Source organism: Colias eurytheme, chromosome 13 (assembly GCF_061535395.1).
Source record: "Colias eurytheme isolate Ceu_HAF_F1 chromosome 13, ilColEury1 Martin Lab GWU primary, whole genome shotgun sequence".
Taxonomy (NCBI): domain Eukaryota; kingdom Metazoa; phylum Arthropoda; class Insecta; order Lepidoptera; family Pieridae; genus Colias; species Colias eurytheme.
Genome location: NC_142992.1, coordinates 2,365,700 through 2,389,787, shown reverse-complemented (window position 1 = coordinate 2,389,787; position 24,088 = coordinate 2,365,700). Strand labels below are relative to the sequence as shown.

Below are 24,088 nucleotides of genomic sequence, written 5' to 3'. Positions count from 1 at the left end.
AGCAAAAAAAAACCTCGTCTTTTTAAATCGATTTAATTATATTACAAATCGCTTTGAACTTTGAACAACCAGTTGAGATTTGGTTATTACAGTTGAACAAAATATTTGAAAACATAGCTTTCATATGCTAAACAGTATAATTAATTATCCTTAATGCTATTTTAATTCATCAAAATAATAGAAAATTGACTAGCCTATTACAATAAAAAATATGTTTAATACATTTATTATTTTTTTCAAATTAATTGTCTTATTTCCTGGCCAATATATAGAATATATTTTATACAACCAAAATTATTTGTTATATTATTTCAAAATTTTGTTAAAACCCAATTAAATCTCACAAATTCAAGATTTGATCAATTAAAATAGCAATAAGTAACATAGATTTATACATAGTTTTCTACAATTAGGTTGCAAATTATTTTTCAAAGTTTTACAAAGTTGCAAAACCTTAAAAGAAAATTATTTTAAATTCCGATTAAAAACAATTGAGTGTCTGTTTTTCGTCTCAACGGGCAAATTAATCTCACTTTTCACCCTGTCATTAACAGTGAAATATTAAGATAATATGCTAAAGGGAAAAACTATTTACAAAAATTGTTTACAAGTTTACAGTTAGACTCACGATCTTGAACATTTATTTGTTAAATATCCAAAATATTCATAAATCTTAGTTTAATAGATATACCAACTTATAGTAGTAGACGTCCCTACCATTTCTACCAATGCCAGTGATTAAAAAAAAGAAAGTGTTTGTGGTTAAGCTCGCTAGTGACGTTCTAAGAAAGACATGATTTTATTGTCCATGGCATGGACGTCTTCTAGATCGTTATATGAATTATCATTTACCAGCGATGCCTGGCGATAATCCAAAGATTTAAAATTAATTTGTTCAACAAAAAACACCTAATTAATTTATTTTGTATGTAATGGATTTAGCCAATTACAAATCACGAACAATATTTTCGTAACACTAAGATTTTAATTTATACCAGCTAATATTATAAGAATATTCACATCCTTATTTCTGTAGCTAAACCTTTTGGAAGGTATTTTCCATCTCCATGAAAACAACAACATTAATTCAATAATATATTTTACTAGGCTTATTGGATTTATTCTATTAAAATATTTGGTTCAAACAAAATATGTTAAATTTTAAAAGAAATTCAAACCTCTAAATATTGGACAGTTATCACTGTAGAAATTGAACGAATTAAAAATATTACCAAGAAAGTGTAACAATATGATCATTGACATTGCTTGCATTAGATGTTTAAAAAAAGTAACTTGATACTTATTCTATTGATAAAAAGGGTGTCCAAAAGCCGTTGAATTTTAACAGTAATATACATTTTAACATTGAAAAATATATGAAGAGGTTTGAATTAACTACTTAGTGACAATATTCCTTAGAAATCCCTGACAGTCCAATGGTGGTACATAAGTTTAAGTGTATATAGATAATATAAAGGTAACACTCATTAAAACATCTATGTTTATCAACAACGCTTTTTAATTTATGTTCTGTGGTATGTACACGTGTATGTAAAAACTAAATCTTATACATATTTCATATTTGAAGGTTTTATTAAATTATTTTTGAATATCAGTAAATTTACAATAACTGCAACTAAGATAATACAATTCAACAATAGGTTTGGCAAGATAGTCAAATACTCCTCTTACACACAAGTGCTTTTGTGAAACAAGTGAAATTATTTCTAAACATAAGTGATACTGTATAGTCATAGAATTAATAATGCCCCTTCTACAGTATCTGTGATTTTAAGTATTATTAGTGCCGGTGGTTCATATAAGTACTAAATTATCTGCCAATGTGATGATAGAAAAAAATTCACTTCCATATTTAAAAAGCGCTGTTTTAAACGGAACTTCTCAACTGATTCGGTTTATTTTGTACATAGTTTACATAGTATACACCTATTGTCATTGTTGCAATACATTATGACGAAATGGGGATCGGTTGATTGTAATTTTTTTAATAATATCCATGATTTGGGTTATCTTTTATTGTGATGAACTATTATAACTACTTGTTGATAGCTAAATATAAATTGACCATGGAGAAAAAAGAAATAAATGAATAAGAATTTTCAGTTATTCCAGATTGTAAATATAAACGCTTATTCATCTGTATTACAACGACAAAATTGTACCTATTGACATTAATGGTATAAAGTATAAACTATAAAACATAAAAAAAACACAAAAAATTTTAATAAAAAAAGAAGTTGGTATTGCCCGCAAAATTTCATCATATTGTATCGCTTAGCGTTTCACAGCGCTACTGGAACTAATTATAGTAACCTAAACTTCAAACTGACACATTTCCTTATGAGCATTTTCATCAATCATCCATCTATGTATTGTCTTACATTCAGAACATAAAAAAAAGTATTTTTCATAGAAATTAGACTGAACAGTGCAATGATTGCACATTTCATCATCATCAAAAACGAAATTGGTTTCCGAACACAATATTTCATAATCAACTTAAAAATAATTCTATGGGTAGGATTCTTATTATTTTCTATGTGTTTTGTTTGTAAAATAATCACAAATAAATTAAAATTTTAACTAATAAAAAACGATATGTGTACGATACAAAAATTTAAAAATCGAAATAGATTATAGAAATAATAATTACATAATTAAAAATAAAAAAAACCACAGGTAATATGTGATAACATAGACAATAATAAGAATCCCATACCGTTCTATAATTGTTTATGACTGACTTATTCTGTCAACATTTAAATTGCAATGTCGAAGTCTATAGCATATTTTTTATTGTTTATTGATATGTTGAATGTAGAAATATGTTTAAAACATAGCATTAAAACGATCTTCAACCGGTTAATTTTAAATTGTCCGTACATCGCAATAAAAATGGTGACAAAATTCCTTAAAATAATGTTTATGAGCGGACAGACCGCTACTACGCCTTAATTAACATGGACTGTTATAACTGAACTAAATTTTGTCATGAAAACTTTTCGAAATACACCAGCCAAAACACTAGAAAATTTTTTAAAATACACAACAGTCCGACTTAATACATTCATAAATTACTTAGAAAAAACCTACATTAGATCAGTTTGTCTCATGTGACGTAGGGGAAAGAGACAAATAACGCAAAAAAAAACATTTAGTAGGGCGTTTTTCAAACTACCCACACCTACAAATGTAGGTAAATCATAGTCCTATTTATATTACATACTAATCACTGTTTTAATTAAAACAAAACTTAAAAAACCTTTATTCAACTATATTAATTCTATATGTATATTTGAATAGAAGCGCTGTAGGGCCTAACGAGTGAAAAAAATAATAAATAGGTTCCGGAAGCGCTGTCACCTCCTAAATTTGTACAAAAGCTGATTCACATCTGCAAAGAAGAAAAACAGGGTGTTAGGAAACTTTACATCAATGTAATATGTTTCTATATACTGTAATAGTGTGAGATTTAAGAAATTTTTATGTTTATTTAGTCGAGGTTGAATAAAAATTGTTGTAAGTAGGATTGGTATGGCGAGTAGTTCTGTGACTTCTAAAGTGCGGTTGTAAACTACGAGGGATTTAATTTTATTTATTTTGATTGTTTTAAATTGATTAATTGTTTTTAAATAAATAAATAGTAAATAAATAAATAAATTGTTGCGTCACCTGGCAGTGCTACCACAGGCGGTGCAGGTGCAAGTTGCGCGAGAGCACGGAGCGCACGTCGTGTGTGAAGCGCAGCGCGTCGAGCACGGGCAGCAGGTTCAGCAGCGCCACGTCCAGCGGGTCCGAGAACCACGACTTTATCGGGATCGCGTTGTCTGCGAATGGAAATAAACAATTTTTATTTTAAAATTTATTTTACGGTGAAAAATAATAAGAACAAATTAGTAAACAATTCAATTTGTTTTATATAATATCTACTAGTTAAATTTTCTGCAGAATTGCTAGTTTAGCAGATAGACCAAAACGATTTTTCAAGATGGCGACTGCAGCACAAGGTTAGTGACCCTACACTTCTACCTTCACATAAAAAAACCGGCCAAGTGCGAGTCGGGCTCGCGCACAAAGGGTTCCGTAGCAGCAAATATAATAAATTACAGTTAAATCAACCTATCTCAAAAACTATAAGAGATACTTTGATCAAACCAAAAATCGTTGAAAGAGTTAATTAGCATGCATCACCTCTATTTTTTTTAGAATTTTATACCCCGTAGTTATAAAAATAGAGGGGGGGGGACATACTTTTTACGACTTTGAGAGCTGATATCTCAAAAACCGTTCACTTTAAGAAAAATGTTTTTTAGAAAACTTTATATCATTTTAAAAGACCTTTCCATTGATACCCCACACGGGTATGTACATCGAAAAAAAAAATTTCATCCCTCAGTTACATGTATGGGGGGCCCCACCCCCAATTCTTTTTTTTACTATTTAGTGTCATATTTTTGTAGCGGTTCATACAACACATATTCCCATCAAATTTCATCACTGTAGTACTTATAGTTTCCGAGTAAATCGGCTGTGACAGACGGACAGACGGACAGACGGACAGACGGACATGACGAAACTATAAGGGTTCCGTTTTTGCCATTTTGGCTACGGAACCCTAAAAAAGGGTTGTTTTAGAAACGCAATCCGCTATGTAACTTTTCAATCCATACTAATATTATAAATGCGAAAGTAACTCTGTCTGTCTGTCTGTTACTCAATCACGCCTTAACTACTGAACCAATTTGCATGAAATTTGGTATAGAGATATTTTGATACCCGAGAAAGGACATAGGCCACTTTTTATTGCGAAATATGTACAATAATATTATGTAGTAGTTAATAATATCAAATCTTTTTTATTTCTTACTTTTCCGTTTTTGAAGTCGGTTGTTTTTAACGCAGTTATTTTTATTTAATACTTTTGAGTGTATTTTTCAACACGAATCAAACGAGCCCAAACTCGATAAAGTTGAGTCAATATATTACTGAGTTCCTATGGCCACCTTCCGATTCCATCATCAAATCAGCTTCATGTCATGATAATGTTTCATCGCTATCAAATTTACATACGTATTCAAAATTTCAGCTCAATCGGTTACCGGGAACTGAATCAAAGTTACTTGCTACATATCAACTTAGTCATCGAGTACAGACAAAAATGCTCATAAAATAAAAACTACTGGACCTATCCGAAAAAAAAAAATTATGGGACCAATTCGACACCATCCCGCATCGAACAAAAAAAGAATCACGTAAATCGGTTCAGAAACCTCGGAGTAATCGGTGTACATACAGAAAAAAAAAATATACCGGCCGAATTGATAACCGCATAAAATCGCATGGAGAGCTTAATTTTCATTAAAGGCTCTAATCGCACGGAAAGCTAAATTTTCACAAAAAAGCTCTAATCGCACGGAGAGCTTAATTTTCACAAAAAACTCTCATCGCACGGAGAGCTTAATTTTCACAAAAAAGCTCTATTCGCACGGAAAGCTTAATTTTCACAAAAAAGCTCTAATCACATGGAGAGCTTAATTTTCACAAAAAGCTCTAATCACACAGAAAGCTTAATTTTCACAAGAAGCTCTAATCACACAGAGAGCTTAATTTTCACAAGAAGCTCTAATCACACGGAGAGCTTAATTTTCATAAAAAGCTCTAATCGCACGGAAAGCTTAATATTCACTAAAAACTAATCGCATGGAGAGCTTAATTTTCATTAAAGGCTCTAATAGCACGGATCTTAATTTTCACAAAAAGCTCTAATCGCACGGAGAGCTTAATTTTCACAAAAAGCTCTAATCGCATGGAGAGCTTAATTTTCACAAAAAGCTTATATCGCACGGAAAGCTTAATTTTCACAAAAGCTCTAATCGCACGGAGAGCTTAATTTTCACAAAGAACTCTAATCCCATGGAGAGCTTAATTTTCACAAAAAGCTCTATTCGCACGGAAAGCTTAATTTTCACAAAAAAACTTTAATCGCACGGAGCTTTATTTTCACAAAAAACTCATCGCACGGAGAGCTTAATTTTTCTCATTAAGCTCTAATCGCACGGAAAGCTTAATTTTCACAAAAAGCTCTATTCGCACGGAAAGCTAAATTTTCACAAAAAAACTCTAATCGCACGGAGAGCTTAATTTTCACAAAAAGCTCTAATCGCACGGAGAGCTTAATTTTCATTGATGTAATTTCACTTATTTCGATGACATTTTAATGATTTTGAAATAAAAAATTGCGTATAGCACCTATTTAACAACGAAAAAACGTCTTGCAATAACAAATTTATGTCTGATGGATCTATCTAAAGGCTCTAAAGATAAAAAATTACGCGTTAATAAATGACTTTAAATTACGGATATTTTCCTGTGCGCACTAATAAACGCAACCACTACCGCCAGCCAGACAGCGCGGACTCTAACCGAAATAGCAAGAGAAAGAGTATATCAAAAACCCAACTATACTAAAATGACTTTTTTTTAAAACGTTAATAGCTCCCGTACCATAAAAAAGATTTGACATTATTATTTACTACATATTATTATTTATATGTGCTATTTATTAAAAAGGTTTGATGTCGGTGCACGGGCTTAATACTAAGTGCTTAATGTTCGGCACCAACTTCAAACCTATTTAATAAATAGCACATCCATACTAATATTATAAATGCGAAAGTAACTCTGTCTGTCTGTCTGTTACTCAATCACGCCTTAACTATTGAACCAATTTGCATGAAATTTGGTATAGAGATATTTTGATACCCGAGAAAGGACATAGGCCACTTTTTATTGCGAAATATGTACCACGGGCGAAGCCGGGGCGGACCGCTAGTAGACTATAATGTTTAAAATGAACAGAATTTTAGTTTTAAATCGATTTTATTCAACCAGGATATTTACCTGGAAAGTCCCGGTAGGCCCCGGGCGAGTTGTCCAGAATGAATACCCTGTTTAGGTCGTCGCATATTGACGATAGGTTCTTTGTGTACGAGCCGTGCTCCGCGGTGCAGTGTTGCCTGAAAACAATTATTGGTTTAATATTATTTTTCTCTTTACACGCAGTATTATAAATGTTTATTTAGCTCTAGTCAATTAGTCTGGTATACTTTGTTTAACAAATTTGGATCCTTAACTGTATATTTCGAAACTATAGAGTTACCATAAAATCATAGATGATGTATATGATATAAATGATTTTTAACAGAAGAGTGTGAAATAGGGGATAGCATTGGAAGTAATTAATATAACTTAAGAGCATTTTAATTTTGTCTAAGATCTGTGGTTTTTAGCTTTTTTTGTTACTTCTTTATTTGATATAGCCTTAGAATTAAATTATACCTAGTGGATCTTTAAATTAAATTAGCACTTGTAAATTCGTGAATAAGACATTTAAATTTATTATTTTGTAAATATTGTTATAAGGAATATATTAAATATAGATATGACGTCATTATTATTTATAGAGATGATATTTGCTATGTTTCTCTGCATACCTATTTACACATAACAATAAAATAAATAATACACAGAATATATTATTGGATCTTGATTCAACAATTCATGCTTTGCATATGTAAATTTGTAATCAACACAAAAAAGTACAATTCTCATTTCCGAAACTTGCGTCATTTATAGATAAAAGGAAATTATCAGTTTACGCTTATCTGTTTCCTTATTTAATAAGTTTGGTTCGATCACATTATCAATATTCAGGTGCAATCTAAATCAATGTTATCTGTTGAAATAAATGCAACTGAAAGTATTAATCACTCTAATTAACATGATTTATTACAAACAATCTGTGTTCATACTTTGATGCATTGAATAATGTTCTTATTATTATAAGAACATTATTAAATCTATATTATTATAAATACATTATTAAATCTATATTATTTCCTCGAATATATTAGGTATAGGAAAACTAGGTTGTATCTGAGAGTTTGCATACTGAGTTACAACATACTGACTAATAAAATATGATTTACACTTTACAGAATAACTTTCCTATTCATGAGTCTTTTAAAACTATTTTTTACAATCATTTTAACATTGAAGTTATTCTATTCTAATAAGTGTTTGGAATTGTGTAGATTTTTAACAGACTTCAAAAAAAGGGGAGGTCACGGTTCTTAATTCGGCTGATATTTATATATATATATATATATTTTTTTTATAAAATTCAAACCAAATTGTGATATACCTGTACTTTATAAGATGCCATATTTGATATTATGCCATAATTCGTTGCTGATTTTAAAGTTAGAAGATATTTATATAAAATATACCTGTAAAACCGCCGTCGCAGTATCCCCCTGCCATTGTCTAGTTTATCGGCCACCGCTGCTCCATATATTTCCATTGACGCTGTGAATACGACTAACTCATACCACTGTGACACCTGGAACAAATTACAAACGGTTTTCACTATAAATATGTATATATTTGAGAACATGTTGCTAATAATTTTTAAGCATACAAGTTACAATTAATCTATACTAATATTATAAAGAGGAAAGGTTTGTAATTATGTGTGTATGTATGTATGGTTTTCATGCTTAAACTACTGGACTGATTTTGATGAAATTAAGCACAGACAATCTTTAGACCCTGAGAAAGAACATTTTTATTGCGAAATATGTACCACAGGCGAAACCGGGGCGGACCGCTTGTTCTTAAATAAATGTAGGGAAAAATTATCTTAAGCGAAAAGGTTTAAAAAAAAATGAAAAAATATGCCCATATTTGAAATATGATGAAAGCATATAATATAACTGAATATTGATAAAGATTTTAAATATGATTATGATTTGTATGCCTAATAAAGGAAACTATGAACAGTAGTCATTGAAGACTAGTATGGATACATAGAGGATGTAAATGTATAAATAATTGCATCAATACATTTAATTATCTATTCATTAGCTGCAATTATTGCTTAAGGAAATAATATTATCTTGTAGTACTTGTTTTTCTGCTACTTTTAAATAAATGTTATTAATTGTTATACTTTAAGATACATAATTGCTGCATGGAATAGAAATGTTAAAATATGTAATGACGATTCGAAAGTGCTTCTTAAAGAAGTCTAATTAAATAAATAAATGTTTGAGTTTGTGTTTGAGTTTGAATATAAGAAAGGTCTCAAGTAAAGCAAAATTGGCACTTATTTTGAATTTTCGCAAATCCATACTAAGTAATATTATAAATGCGAAAGTAACTGTCTGTCTGTCTGTTTCTCAATCACGCCTAAACTACTGAACCAATTTTCATGAAATTTGGTGTGGAGATATTTTGATACCCGAGAAAGGACATAGGCTACTTTTTATCCCGGGAAAATGACGCAATCCCGGAAATCCCACGGGAACGGGAACAATGCGTTTATTCAATTTTTTTCATTATCAATTATTTATACTTTGATTGCGCGGGCGAAGCCGCGGGCGGAAACCTAGTAGCTCATAATCTTTAAAGTTATATCATTACATCTACTTACTATATCCAAAAAGTAGTCCACATGCGGTCGTTTGTGAACGAAAAATCTGACTGGATGCTTATCTATAGTAACTTTGAGTACAAAATCAGGTGGGGTGCCCGGCTTCACCGTCGGCCGTAACATCGCATCGTGGTGCGAGTGTATTAACGTCTCATCCAAATCCAGTACCAGCATTTTCCTTTTCACGAGACCTGGAATAAAGAATGCGTTTTAATAAAAATTTTGTTACGTTTTACTTGTCTATGTTTAGGTAATGTTGCGTTCTACTCTGGAATATATTCCTGAAAGCTTTCATCTCTAGAATTGTTATAATTAAATTAAAGATACGTTATAAAGGAGGAAATTTAATTTTCTAAGCACATTCTTATAATTATTAAAAAAAGCGGCATTAGAATAGTTCATACTTTATAAGTGTATGATGTTATTTTATGAACATTCTGTTACTTTATATTAAAATAAAATAATTAATTTCCATCAACGGTTTCAATGTTTATTCAGTGACATGATTTTATAAAAAAACAGCATATCTTATCACCTACGTCTCTACAAAATACTTGAATTTTTTCTATTTTAAGTCTAATTCCAATAAACACTCAAATTTTCTATGAAAGCGTGATTACAGATTGAAATGATTAAAAGATTGGTCAAGATCTTAGCCAAGGTGTATTGCTAAATTTTTGGAAACATTCAATCTTTATCTATATCACTAATCACTACATAGTATAAAACAAAGTCGCTTTCTCTGTCCCTATGTATGCTTAAATCTTTAAAACTACACAACGGATTTTGATGCGGTTTTTTTTAATAGATAGAGTGATTCAAGAGGAAGGTTTTAGTATATAATTTTTTATGTTTTAGACAAAGCGGGCGAAGCCGCGGGCGGAACGCTAGTGTTATATATTTGATAATACTGGGTTTGTTTGAGTTTTGAGTTTTTTTTTGAGTTTGATAAGTAGATAGCTTTTTTACAATCACATAGTCTCCTTAATACTAGCTTATGTAAAGAAAAACTCCTCAGTCTATAATTTTATATTACTACTAGCTTTCCGCCCGCGGCTTCGCCCGCGTTTTCAAAGAAAAACCTGTTCCCGTAGGATTTCTGGGATAAAACCTATCCTATGTCCTTTCTCGGGTATCAAAATATCTCTATACCAAATTTCATGCAAATTGGTTCAGTAGTTAAGGCGTGATTGAGTAACAGACAGACAGAGTTACTTTCGCATTTATAATATTAGTATCGATAACTCGGACACTATGCACATCATAATAATGAAATAGCAATGCATTATTTTAACGATTCTGAATGCAATACACAATTATATTAATTGGATGATTCCTACACTCATCAAAGAACAATGAATAGGGAAAATTGAGAGAATCACACAAAGGCGAATCCAATATGATGATCTGCACTTGTCATTATGACACAGCAAAAATAGGGATTTATATATACAGTTGAACCTCGATAACTTAAACCTTGATAACATAAAAACCTCTGTAACTTCACAAAATAATATGTTCCCTTCCCATCAGAGCCCAAAACCTCTTTAACTTAAAATACGCAACCTCTATAACTTAAATAAATAATCTCTGTATTGGCCCTCAATAACTTAAAAAAATGTTTCCACAACCTCTATTACATAAAATTTTTTGTCAATGAGTCATTTTGAAAGAGTGTCAAAACAAGAGGTTTCGGTATTTATTGCTTGCACGTGTTTACTATGTATTGTTAACGTAAACAATACATTACCTATTGTTTGCTTTATAGAAATTCTTCAAAGCTTTGCGGCGGTTAGCTTTATGACAACGACTTACTTGCATCATAAGTTTTTGATCGTTGTCCTGGAAACATCACTTTACTTACTGTGTGATAAAACTGGCTTAAAATTAGTCCAAAAAGAAAACTAACAACCCTCACCTACGCTGATAAAATAAAAGCTATAGAAGAAGTGAAACATGGATAGACCCTTGATAACTTAAAACCTCTATAACTTAAAATATTTTGTGTTTCCCTTGGACTTTAACTTATCGAGGTTCTACTGTACATACATACAATATATGTATGTGTTCAGATAGCATTATAAGGAAAGATTTCATAAATTTATCAGAGTATTAAAATATGTATAACATTTTTAGGATTCTGTACCCAAAGGGTAAAACGGGATCCTATTACTGAGACTTTGTTGTCTGTCTGTCTATTTCCAGGCTATATCTCATAAACCGTGAAAGCTAGAAAGCTGAAATTTTCACAAATAATGTATTAAAAATTAAAAAAGTACAATATTTAGGGGGGTCCCCATAGTACGGAACCCTTTGTGCACGAGTCCGACTCGTATTTGGCCAGTTTTTATTTTAATATATGGAGGTTGTAAACATGATCTTTGAATGCGGCCTGATATATGAACTGTCGTAGGCGATAAGACAAGTAACGGGTGTATCTATTAAATTATTTATATTTAGGCAGCACTTTCTATGCAACACTATTTGTTACCTTAGGCAAAGATAATATGCTTATTCACGCAAAATAACAAAAAATCTTATCTGAAGATATGCCTATCAGTACTTATCAATTAATCTTATAAGACCATAATATTTATTTCTAGACACAATTCGCTATGATGCAACATGCAACTGTTTACCATATGTTTATCATTATTAAACTGCACTACATAATATAATTTACAGCAAGAAGCACTGTTTGGTTTAAAAACGTTGTTTACATGATAAGCATAGTGATTGACATATGATAAATGGGTAAAATGATAAAATTTTATCGTTACACGTAAATGGTGGTAAGGAATTTAATAAGAGTGAATTAATGCACTGTTATTTTACTTACTCAGCCTGTGTCTAGATACTGGAGAAAGTGGGTATATCTCATATTTGACAGATTGATATTGAGCCAACTGAAAAATCAAACACCACGTGAGACACAATACACATGAGAACCATTAATCGCACTATAACAGCCGCAAAATGTTTATATTTACCGCTCGATACTGCTTTCTAAACATGTAACAAAAACAACTCCATACTTTAGAAGCGAGGAGCATGAACGCGCGAAGGCCCATTTGCAATTGTTTCAGCATTTGAAATGTTTAAAAAATTATTACTACTATATTAATATTGCTAGCATTTAACAACGAGGAAACAAACGAGATCATTGACAGAGTAATTCAAAACAAATTGTATGAAACTCAGTGCCGAAAACATCTAACCCGCCATGACATAATCGACCCATTCACACCATTGACCACAGAGCAAGTAATATAGCCATTGACTAAATTTCATATTTCACTTTCCCTTCTTTTTTGTCTATGACGTTCGGATTTTGCATAGTGATGTCCCTCAATAATCGATCTTTATATGTTCGATTATTATAAATTTGCTTTAGATAGATGGATATATATAAAAATATAATGTTATTTGTACAAACTCTTGCAAAATTTAACAATAAATAAAAATAAGTCATTTTATTACTGCATTGCAATATTTTTTTTTAAGTCAGTCTTTATTTAATACTCTTTATTACTGACGTTTGGGGTTTGACTCCTGAATTTTTTATTGACGTTTCATTTTGTAATTTGGGGGCGGATTCATATTCCTCATCAATTCTTCGTAAAATACAAGAATTGCAAAAAATGGTAGTTACAATTTTCGCACTCTGATGTCTACATAATAAGGAACATAAATACCAAGTAAGTATCTCTATATTTTAAATATATATTCACCGTATCCATCAATGGATTCCCTGTGGGCCATATCTTGTATTGATTTACGATCGATTCGAAAGCTGTAACTTTGCCTGAGATGAGCTAATATTTTTTTTCTAGCCTTCAAGATGATTGGGGGTTTGTTCGTGTACAATCATAAGGGCGAGGTGTTGATATCGAGGGTCTACAGAGATGATATAGGGCGGAATGCGGTGGATGCGTTCAGAGTGAACGTTATTCATGCTCGCCAGCAAGTTCGCTCACCGGTTACGAATATCGCTCGTACATCCTTCTTTCACATTAAAGTAAGTGCAACATATTCTAATAGTTGAGATACACCTTACAAGTCACTATTTTCTAGCCAATGATTTCATTCATATTGACGATGAATTTCGACTAAGTCCAGATCCAATTGTAAATGAGTATATTATAACACGATTATCTCGAAAACTATCAACCTTAGGGAAAAAATACAAAGAATAAAAAGGTTTTATTTTAGGCTATTCTTGCCAATAAAACCATAAAAAATAGGTGTTATACTGACTAAAAAAAAATTTCAAAATTTCGTCTAAGTCTTTCTTCCATAGCGCCCCCAAGGCTACACCCCAACCATATTGACTGCTTGCTTGCTTCTCATTTTAACTATCTTTTCTGTTTTGTATTAATTTTGTTCATATATTTTGTTTTCCTCTTTTTTGTATACCATGTCCAAAAAAAAATATATATAAATATTAATTTTTTCCACTTTGTCATTGTTATAATTAATGTAAAACTACTGTCACTTTAATTGTCTTATTATTGGTATTCCTTTTTATTGGCGTATTGTTTTGTTAAAGTTAGTTATAAATATTGTAATACAAATAGCTGTAAGGAATCTATGTATGTAAAAATAAAATAAATAAAATATCATATAGATTGTGGTGTTGGTACCAAATGTTCATTAATGAAATACAAACATTCTTACTATCTTTACTACATAAATGAGTCATTTAATTTGAGTAAAAAACATACCTACACCACCTCATCCCTATAATATTTGATTGAGCCTTTGATTCTTCTTTTGCAGAGGAAATGTAAAATAAAGATATAGAAGTAGGGACTTGAAAGTCTTTATAATGCCATACATAACATGACTTATGCCATATTTTATTTGTGCTCAGGCAGTGTATACTGCATAAAGCTTAAATCAGAAGAATATCAAACTCAATTAATTATTTTTCTTCCTTTACAAGTTGTACTTAGTTTCACATTGTTTTTCAGAGAGCGAACATATGGCTGGCAGCGGTCACAAAGCAAAATGTGAACGCCGCTATGGTATTTGAGTTTCTGCTAAAGATCATTGATGTGATGCAGTCATACTTTGGCAAGATTTCTGAGGAGAACATTAAGAACAACTTTGTGCTTATCTATGAGCTTCTTGATGGTATGACTCATTGAATTATAGATACATTATTGATTTAAATCCATACTAATACATATTATAAATGCGAAAGTAACTCTGTCTGTCTGTCTGTTACTCAATCACGCCTTAACTACTGAACCAATTTGCATGAAATTTGATATAGAGATACTTTGATACCCGAGAAAGGACATAGGCTACTTTTTATCCCAGGAAATAGGATAGGTTTTATCCCGGAAATCCCATGGGAACGGGAACTATGCGGGTTTTTCTTTGACTGCGCGGGCGAAGCTGCGGGTGGAAAGCTAGTTAGTATATAAGGAAATGTCAATTTTTTGTGAGATATGAGGGAATACAATATGTTTTAGCTTGTGAACTTTTTTGTGGCAGTATTAATTACTAAAAATAGAGCCTATATTTATTAGATCCTATCATTTGGTTTAGATAAATATAGTTTTATAATAAACTCCCATACAGATCAATAATTATGAATGAACATTTATTATAGAGATCCTTGACTTTGGTTATCCACAAAACTCGGATACTGGAGTTTTGAAGACATTCATCACTCAACAGGGAATCAAGTCTGCTTCCAAAGAGGAACAAGCTCAGATCACCTCACAGGTAATTTATGATTCGATATGTCATAAGAAATTATTTAATATTTCATGGAAATTTTTTAAAAATGATTGTTGATGACGAGTAAAACAACAACGAAAGTTATGGACTTAAGCTTATTTTAAAACTTAACATATGTAAAGGTTCTGTTCTACTGCTCTTGCTCTTTCTTAAGGGCTAATAATGGGCTTTCGTTATGTGAAATATTTTAATTTAATTAATTTTTATTGCAGGTGACAGGACAAATAGGATGGCGCCGTGAAGGTATCAAGTACCGGCGCAATGAACTGTTCCTTGATGTACTTGAATATGTCAACCTTTTGATGTCACCTCAAGGTATTTTTAATTGAGACTACATTTTTGGGAATTTATTACATTAGTTTCTATGGAGGTGAAATTTGAGTGATCATTTTTTACTCTTTAAGCAGATAAACCACTAGTAATTTGGTTAATCTATAATATTATAAAGAGGAAAGGTTTGTATGTATGTATGTATGGTTTTCACGCATAAACTACTGGACCGATTTTGATGAAAATTGGCACAGATAATCTTTAGACCTTGAGAAAGAACATAGGCTACCTTTTATTGCGAAATATGTACCACGGGCGAAGCCGGGGCGGACCGCTAATGTTTGATATGCAGACAAATATGATCTACGGACATATTATGTAAGTGACACAAGCTTGTTGGGGCCATATTATGACCTCTTATTTGCATACAGTTTATGCCGTGAATTGAACTAAGCGGCAAATTCATATTATGATTGAAATAATCATGGCTGGTTATTTCAATCATATCTAACAACTATGATTTAAATCATTTTAATCACAGGAGTTGTTAGCGAAGTTAAATCTGTTTCTTAACAATACAATTTGCAAGGACTCATATGAAAAATCGACTGTCTACACTTTTGACGTGACAATGTCTTATAATTCGATAGAGCCGGCTGCACGCACGAAAAAACATGACTCATGCGGCGTTACCTCGCTCTGAGGCGTTCCATGTAAGGCTTGAAGTGCAAGCGAGAGCGCGGAACGAGCGACAAAGAAGCACAATCGGACGTTGTCACGTTCAACTATCGTCAGTAAACCGACTTTACAGACAACCAAATTATTTATGAAATGTATATTGATGATTTATAATTTTATAATAAACAGGTCAAGTACTATCAGCCCACGTGGCTGGTAAAGTGGTGATGAAGTCATACCTCTCCGGCATGCCCGAGTGCAAGTTTGGCATCAACGACAAGATTGTCATGGAGGCCAAGGGGAAAGGGAACGGTAAGTTTTGACATGATATTGATTGATTGAGCGTGATTAATATTACAAGTGAATAATACAATATGTTGTTGTATTATTTTTTGTTTGCTCAAATGACATAGATAGAAATAGAAGAGATAATATGTATTCATAAATTACATAATATTGTCTATTTTATATCTTTTGTCTTAGCAATATAGGTTCGGTAATTTAGGTATGAAGAATGGAATATGTATAATTTAAACCAGTACAGTTAATTTTTTAAACATAAATAATAAATATCAAACAGATACATAATACCATCAGTATCAAAGAAACTGGCATATTTTTAAGCTATTGCTAAGCTTCTATCGCGGGCCTTGAGTGCGGGGACCGAATCGAGAAATTCCGTAACGAAAAACCTCACGCTCCCCACTCCGACGGGCGCGGAGGTGTGGGTTCAAGGTATAGCATGCAATAGCTTTACCGCGGCAGTCCCCGAGTGCCACACGTCTTTTTTTATTAAATTTTGGTACCCTCAGTATCAAGGAAACTGGCATATTTTTTATTTATATATTCATTCATTCATAATTTCAGGTGGTATATCTGGCAACACAGACAGCGAGGGAGCCCGTTCTGGCAAGCCGGTGGTCGTGATCGATGATTGCCAGTTTCATCAGTGTGTGAAACTGAGCAAGTTTGAGACGGAGCACTCTATTTCGTTCATACCACCTGATGGCGAGTTTGAGCTTATGAGGTTTGTTTTTTATAAATTTATAAAGAAAAAAAAAAATGTTGTGTGGTTTTATGAAACCACGGTAAAAGTGAAACTTATCGTACCGTTCCGAACACTGCTTTATACCTACTCGGCAGCCGACCGTCACGCGACATGCGCTACACAGACCAAAAAGTTTGAGACGATGTAATAAAAGTTTCACTTTAAAAATTCGATCACGAGGCGGGACTCGAACCCGCATCCTTTCACATCAATCCTGCGCGGATGCTTGACCAACTCAGCCACCCGTGACCCGCCAGAACGATCGAATTTGTTCTATTCTTTCAGTTTTATGTGTCTATTTGTATAACTTGGATAAAAATTTTGGTTTATTACTTAGTAGTTCTGTGCCTCCAGTGAATAAGGGAGTAAGACGAGTTATTCCCTTTGGATTTTATTGCACCATTGGATTCAGCTCGTCAAAATACACAACATATCAAAAGGTCATATCTCTAGCTGCGTCCTAACCCATTTTTTCGAATGACCCAAACGGTATAAGTAGGGTGTGAATAACGGTATAAGTTACCTTATCCATCATTTTAGGCAATCGCAAAGGAACTATTCGTCTCGAGTCAAAAGTACCCACGAACACAAAGACGTATGTGTAGTTATACTTTTTGAATAAAGACTTAATTCATTTTGTTCCATCAGTCCTAACACTATTTTAGTATAAACGCATTTGTGTCATTTTTCTAACATGAGCATAAAGGAACAACTCTTTTAGTATCATTGGTTCAAGTGACGACATGAGACAGTTTGGCATTAATGCCGTGTCGCTATTGGTCTATTATTTTGAATACTGCACGGAAACAACATACACTATTCCTTATTATTTTTAAATCGTTTTTTCAATAAATCTGCAACAACAAATCTTTATATTTTTTAAAAAAGGTATATATCAGTTAACTTGGGATACTAATATATTTCTATGGAAATTAACTATTTTTTGCAATAGATATTAAAAATACAGTTAACACATTTTGTGCATTTAATGATATTATACTCTTTTTTTATATAAATACAGAACGATAATTGAATCATCTAAAAAAAGCCAACAAAAATGTTAAACTTATATTTTCTTCTTATAATTGGGTAAGTTTTTAAAAAATAACTCGTTTCTAATCTTTTTTTAAAAAAATTATCTAACTACAATAATCAAGACAATAATACTATAGTCTATAATAGTCTATAATATTCTCCGCATATAGCGTTTTAGCCACTGTGCTTTGGTAATTTGCCTTTTTTATAGGAAAAAAATCCGCAATATCGATACTTCTTTGGTCTTGCATTTTCGTAAACATTTTATGGATACTCTGGTACCACATATTTTGAAAAAATTGGACTATTGTCACGTAGAGTCTCTTCAAAGTGCGTGCCACAAGTCGTATTTGCATCCAAGGTACCTTCAAATCTGTGCTTAATTTTTTCATAAAATCTTTGCGGCTCATTGTTTTTTACTACTTAGTTTATTTATCTACATTATTTTTATATTATATGATATAGAAATTGTTAAAATTCTATATCATGCCGTAAAATATCGCCACTGACCACCTATAACTTTTCCTGTATTAACTGAACATACAGGAATATGGTTTTCGGGCTTCTCTTATCTCTTTATAGTGCTTGTATCCTCAATGTATACCACCATGACATTGTGGCGTTGCCACTTTTATTATCTATATTTTATTATCTGTGGCGTTTCGAAACGGAACGCACTTGATCGAATTTTAAATTGATTCGACGATTAATTTTCACTAGGACAATAGTTAATTCGCAAAACGCAATACGCAGTTGATACCAATACTCAATGATTGTCTCCTGCTAACCTGTACAGACTAGACTCATTGTGGTGACTGGTGAAACATTGTATAGCATTAATAACATAGTACTGTATTATTGAAAGATAGATCAAAGGTTTATTTTACAATCTACGACTTTCATTATACATGGGTAACAAAACCCCATAACATATTCGGTTTTACTCCGGACAACATCTTCTGCAGCCACCCAATCCCCTTGCTTGAAGTCCAAATCCAGCGGAGGACAATAATCGTCATTTACTAAAATTGAAGGTTCTTCGTCCTTAGTATAAAAGTTGTCTGGATCCCATTTTATACTCAATCTATAGTATAATACTATGGATATCATGTGAAACGTGACTTGGAAAAAAATTATTCAAATAAATCACAAAATAAAAATTTGAAACAATCTTAAAAGTTACGAAAAGCCCAATTATACGTCAAAATGACACACAACATCCTCTTTACAACCAAATGGCGGAATTTACCGGGATGAGCCAACTATGTACTGCTAGGTCTCGACGGCTAATAAGTTGGTTCTGGATTTTGCAGCGATTCGATGGTAAATATAGAAGAGTTCATACGTCAAATTTACGTAGATTGGACTTCTAGGGTTAAATGCATAAATAGGTACCTAAATGTTGTTTTGTTTTTATTATCTAATAAAGATAAAAAAACCCGTTGATTTCATTCGTTTTTCAAGCTACGTGCATAGTTTTTCCACTAAAATGCCTCAATTGAGTCATAAAGTACTCAAATTTCAAGCATAATAAGTCACATCATTTCTATAAAACCAAAACTGGCAATAATATAAGTCGTGTTGAGCGACTATGAACATAGTGCATAAGGGCATAAGTCGTTATATTGCAAAGAGTAAAAAAAAATTATGTGAATACATTGAGTTATTCCATGAAGTACTCGTTCATAAGGCCACAACTACAAAAAAACACGAAAAAAGTATATTTATGGGGTTGTTACAATATGTGTTCATATGTAAAAATATAGTCTAACATCATATCTTACACATACAAGCTTAAAATTTTGAATTAATAAAGATTTAATATTGATATATAGTTTTTTGTCTCTCCTGAAAAGTGCTGTTTTTGAGTTATTCCCTTATTCACTGGAGGCACAGAGTTGTTGCCCCCAGCTCCCCGCGTCTACTGTAAGGAAATTAATAGTTGTTATATGCAACACATTTTTAAAGTATCGACATCTATCGGTATTATAAATTTCGCAGTGATTAAATTACGCATTACTTCTTGAGTTGTTGTACAACGGTAAAAAGTAGCCTATATCACTCTACTAAGGTGTCATTTTTGTAAAACCTCATTTGTAATAAGTTTCAAATAAGCTTTTAAAAATATTACAATGTTACTTAGGAATAATAATGTATCTGTTTGCTATTGAAAGAGTTCTTAAAAATTTGTTAAATTATTTCAGAGCACAAATAAAAAACAAAAAACATACATAATATACACATCTGGTTAAAATTTTGATCATTATGTATTAAAATGTGTTATATCTATTTTTCTATAGATACCGAACAACCAAGGACATTTCCCTGCCGTTCCGCGTGATACCCCTGGTCCGTGAAGTGGGACGCACCAAAATGGAGGTCAAAGTTGTTCTCAAGTCCAACTTCAAGCCGTCCCTCCTTGGGCAAAAGATTGAGGTTAAAATACCGACCCCGTTGAATACTAGCGGAGTGCAGTTGATCTGCTTGAAGGGAAAGGCGAAATATAAGGCCTCGGAGAACGCTATTGTTTGGAAGTGAGTGTATTTGAATAGACAAATATCATTGTAATAGACAAATTTAATACATAATATGTATTTTAGTAATAGTTAACTGTTATATCTGTGTATAAACTGATATAGTCTGTGTATTATCCACTAGCCTTCTGATCGCGGCTTCGCCCGCTTTGTCTAAAATCTTATAAATTATATACCTATTAAAAACCACATAAAAAACTGTTGCGTAGTTTAAGCATACATATAGGGACAGAGAAAGCGATCTTGCTAATAATTTAAACTATGCAAATGTGATTAACCCGTGACGCGTCCTATGTACAGGCGGTTGCTCATAACTAAAACTGTACTGTAGCGTCCTGCGTAACAACGACTGTTCATAACGCGGCCAATGACTTTGAAGGTCACCTGTAGCTGCTTACAAGTGAATGTTTCCAGTATAAAAAATATTTGTCTATGCCTTATACATTTTTAATTCGAATCGGTACGACTCCGACGCTGGCAATAAAGACTAAAACCACAAAAAAAAAAAAAAAAGTGAATCATTGATTGAGTTGCGTCATCGGCCATAGTTTGTGACATTTGTCTTGTTCAACGAATATTTGGATTGTGAATTATGCCGAGAGGAATAATTAGATGAGTGATAATTGAGACGTATATTACTGGAAATTTTACGTAGAATACGTTTATGATATTGGTTTTAGGGATATTTGAAGAATACTCAGTGAAAAAGTGTCTCAACTTTTCAGTGCGGAAGACGCAAAATGGCGCTTTTTTTCTTGTTTGTGAATAATGGAGATTTGTTATTATTCATAGTGAAATACGTTGTGTTAAATGTGTGAAAATATAAGTGAATGTATTTGGCAATCGTGTAGTGATATGAAAACGTGAATATGATCATTTGATGACTCAGCATTATCATGTAAGTGTTAGTATGTAAGCAATTAAAATTAAAACAAAAGAAAATCAATTTTTTATAATTTTATAGAAAAAATATATCGTCATGATTACATTTTTATGCTATAACTAGTTTCTTCCTCTTTCCAAAAATATATCATACATGGCATATAATTATAGAACAATAGGGTAAATAAAATTTTCAAACTCGGTAGTCATAAAAAAGCTAGATTTCGTGAACTCCCTTGACACTATCGGGATCGGTGCCGGCTGTGCGCCGGACGCGTCACGGGTTAATAGTAAAATTTACAACGAAGATGTACAGAGTGTCCAGTGGCAGATTTCAATGTTTGAGGGCTTGTAAAAAAATAATTATTATTTCTAAACAAAATATTTTTATTAAAGTCAAAAGAAGACGAGTGCGGATTTTATCTCCTGAAAATTACATTTTCCAAATGCCGCCCTTCTACTCTCACACACTCCTCAATCTATTCCGCATGTCGAGAAAAACTTGTTTGCAAAGGGAACTGGGAATTCTGTTTAATTCAGCCCGGATATTTTCCTTCAGTTGTCTTATGGTTGTTGGATTTGATTGGTAAACCACAGTTTTTAGATAGCCCTACAAGAAAAAGTCACATGGACTTAGGTCTGGTGACCTGGGTGGCCACGGGATGGTGCTGTTTCGGGATATGTGCTTTTCAGGAAATAACTGCCGCACTGAATTCATTGACACATTAGCAGTATGAGCCGTAGCAAATCATGAATAATCTGAATTTAGTATGGATGGAGCTTAAGCTTTTTTTGCATAATGACCTGTAAAATCGATTTAGGAATCCCCAATATCGACAACGTGTGCGAAGTGATAAACGTGGGTTTTCAATTACAGAATTCATAGGAAGTTTAATGTTTTCTATCGTGGATACTGATGGTGCTGGACCCGGCCTAGGGTTATTAATGACTGAACCTGTAGCCCTAAACCTTGCTAGCCACGACTGTATCAAATTTATCGAAGGTCCATCTCTTAAACGATGAATTTGATAATGGTTATTAAACCGACGGCGTGTTTTCGCCAGCGAAATCACCCGAAAAGTATGCCTCAATAGCATAAGCGCGATACTCTCCGCTCCACTGCACCATTGCGACTAAAAAATCCGCAGAACTGACGCGCTGAATGACATCCCCCGCGTCCCCCTCGCACGTCGCGTTTTAAAACTAGAAGCGTTCAAACATTGAAATCTGCTGCTGGACACCCTGTATAATAAATAATAATATAATAGAATATACCTACTGTATCTTTTACAAAAAAACTCAAGTTTATACCGTGTATATAATTTCTAGTGTAGGATAATTTTAAATAAAACACAAAACATATTTAAACTAATATTTATTCACCATATTCGCAATTCTTTCCCATTCAATGTTATGGATAAAATTTAACTATTTATAATTTTAACTAAACAAACAATCACTATATTATACTAATATCTTTATAATAAAATTCTAGAATAAAACGCATGGCCGGCATGAAAGAAACGCAACTGTCTGCGGAGATAGAACTGCTTGAAACAGACACTAAGAAGAAGTGGACCCGACCACCAATCTCTATGGGCTTTGAGGTGCCTTTCGCACCTTCTGGATTTAAGGTGATGTAGTTCTAGAAATAAAAAAAAAATAATTATGGTCTATATGCGTAGAAGTATGAGAAATGAATTAAATATGGAAATAGGATAAATTCTTAGATGTGTGATATATGCTATGCTAAGTACTGTATTAATTTTACTGTCTTACTCATGTGCTTATAACTTATTACAAAAATACACGGATTTTATAGATGTATAAAGAAACATTTTGCATGGTCTTTCTTTTTTTATATGCCACTACAACTTCAATATTTTAACAAAATTTATTTATTTTTTATTATTGTTTCCAGGTCCGATATCTCAAGGTGTACGAGTCGAAGCTGAACTACTCAGACCACGATGTGATCAAATGGGTGCGCTACATCGGACGGTCTGGACTTTACGAGACAAGATGTTAATGTAAATTCAATAAAACTTATATTAAACTCGCAGTCCGCCCCGGCTTCGCCCGTGGTACATATTTACGTTTTCTCTACATAAGAACCATCCTCGTACTTCAAGGAATATAATAAAAAAAGAATTAACGAAATCGGTTCAGCCGTTCTCAAGTTATGCGTTTACCAACACATTTTGCGATTCATTTTTATATATAAGAAGATTAGTTATAATTTTTTAAAGTTTAGAAATAATCGATCACAAAGCGGGATTCGAACACGCGTCTTTCGGTCTATATTATTAAACGTGTTAATTTTTAATGATAAGTTTCGATTTTAATTGTATAATACACTTTCTACCCACAAGGAGC

At 32.5% G+C, this 24,088-nt stretch overlaps 2 protein-coding genes across 2 annotated transcripts; one reads left to right on the top strand and one right to left on the bottom strand.

Moving 5' to 3' along the window:
* Positions 1-19: 19 nt before the first annotated feature.
* Positions 20-12,762, bottom strand: Dd (CTD nuclear envelope phosphatase 1-like protein dullard). The gene is made up of 7 exons (XM_090109107.1): positions 12,505-12,762; positions 12,354-12,420; positions 9,515-9,705; positions 8,310-8,422; positions 6,922-7,037; positions 3,694-3,848; positions 20-3,415 (listed from the first exon to the last, which is right to left on the bottom strand). Exons 1-6 carry the CDS (start codon positions 12,601-12,603, stop codon positions 3,703-3,705), a joined length of 732 nt encoding a protein of 243 aa, XP_089965233.1. The 5' UTR covers positions 12,604-12,762; the 3' UTR covers positions 20-3,415; positions 3,694-3,702.
* A 290-nt stretch (positions 12,763-13,052) lies between these two features.
* On the top strand, positions 13,053-23,789 carry AP-2mu (adaptor protein complex 2, mu subunit). The gene is made up of 10 exons (XM_090108711.1): positions 13,053-13,212; positions 13,348-13,532; positions 14,488-14,650; positions 15,135-15,250; positions 15,478-15,580; positions 16,403-16,525; positions 17,081-17,240; positions 20,597-20,830; positions 23,208-23,346; positions 23,634-23,789. Exons 2-10 carry the CDS (start codon positions 13,356-13,358, stop codon positions 23,739-23,741), a joined length of 1,323 nt encoding a protein of 440 aa, XP_089964837.1. The 5' UTR covers positions 13,053-13,212; positions 13,348-13,355; the 3' UTR covers positions 23,742-23,789.
* The last annotated feature ends 299 nt before the right edge of the window (positions 23,790-24,088 follow it).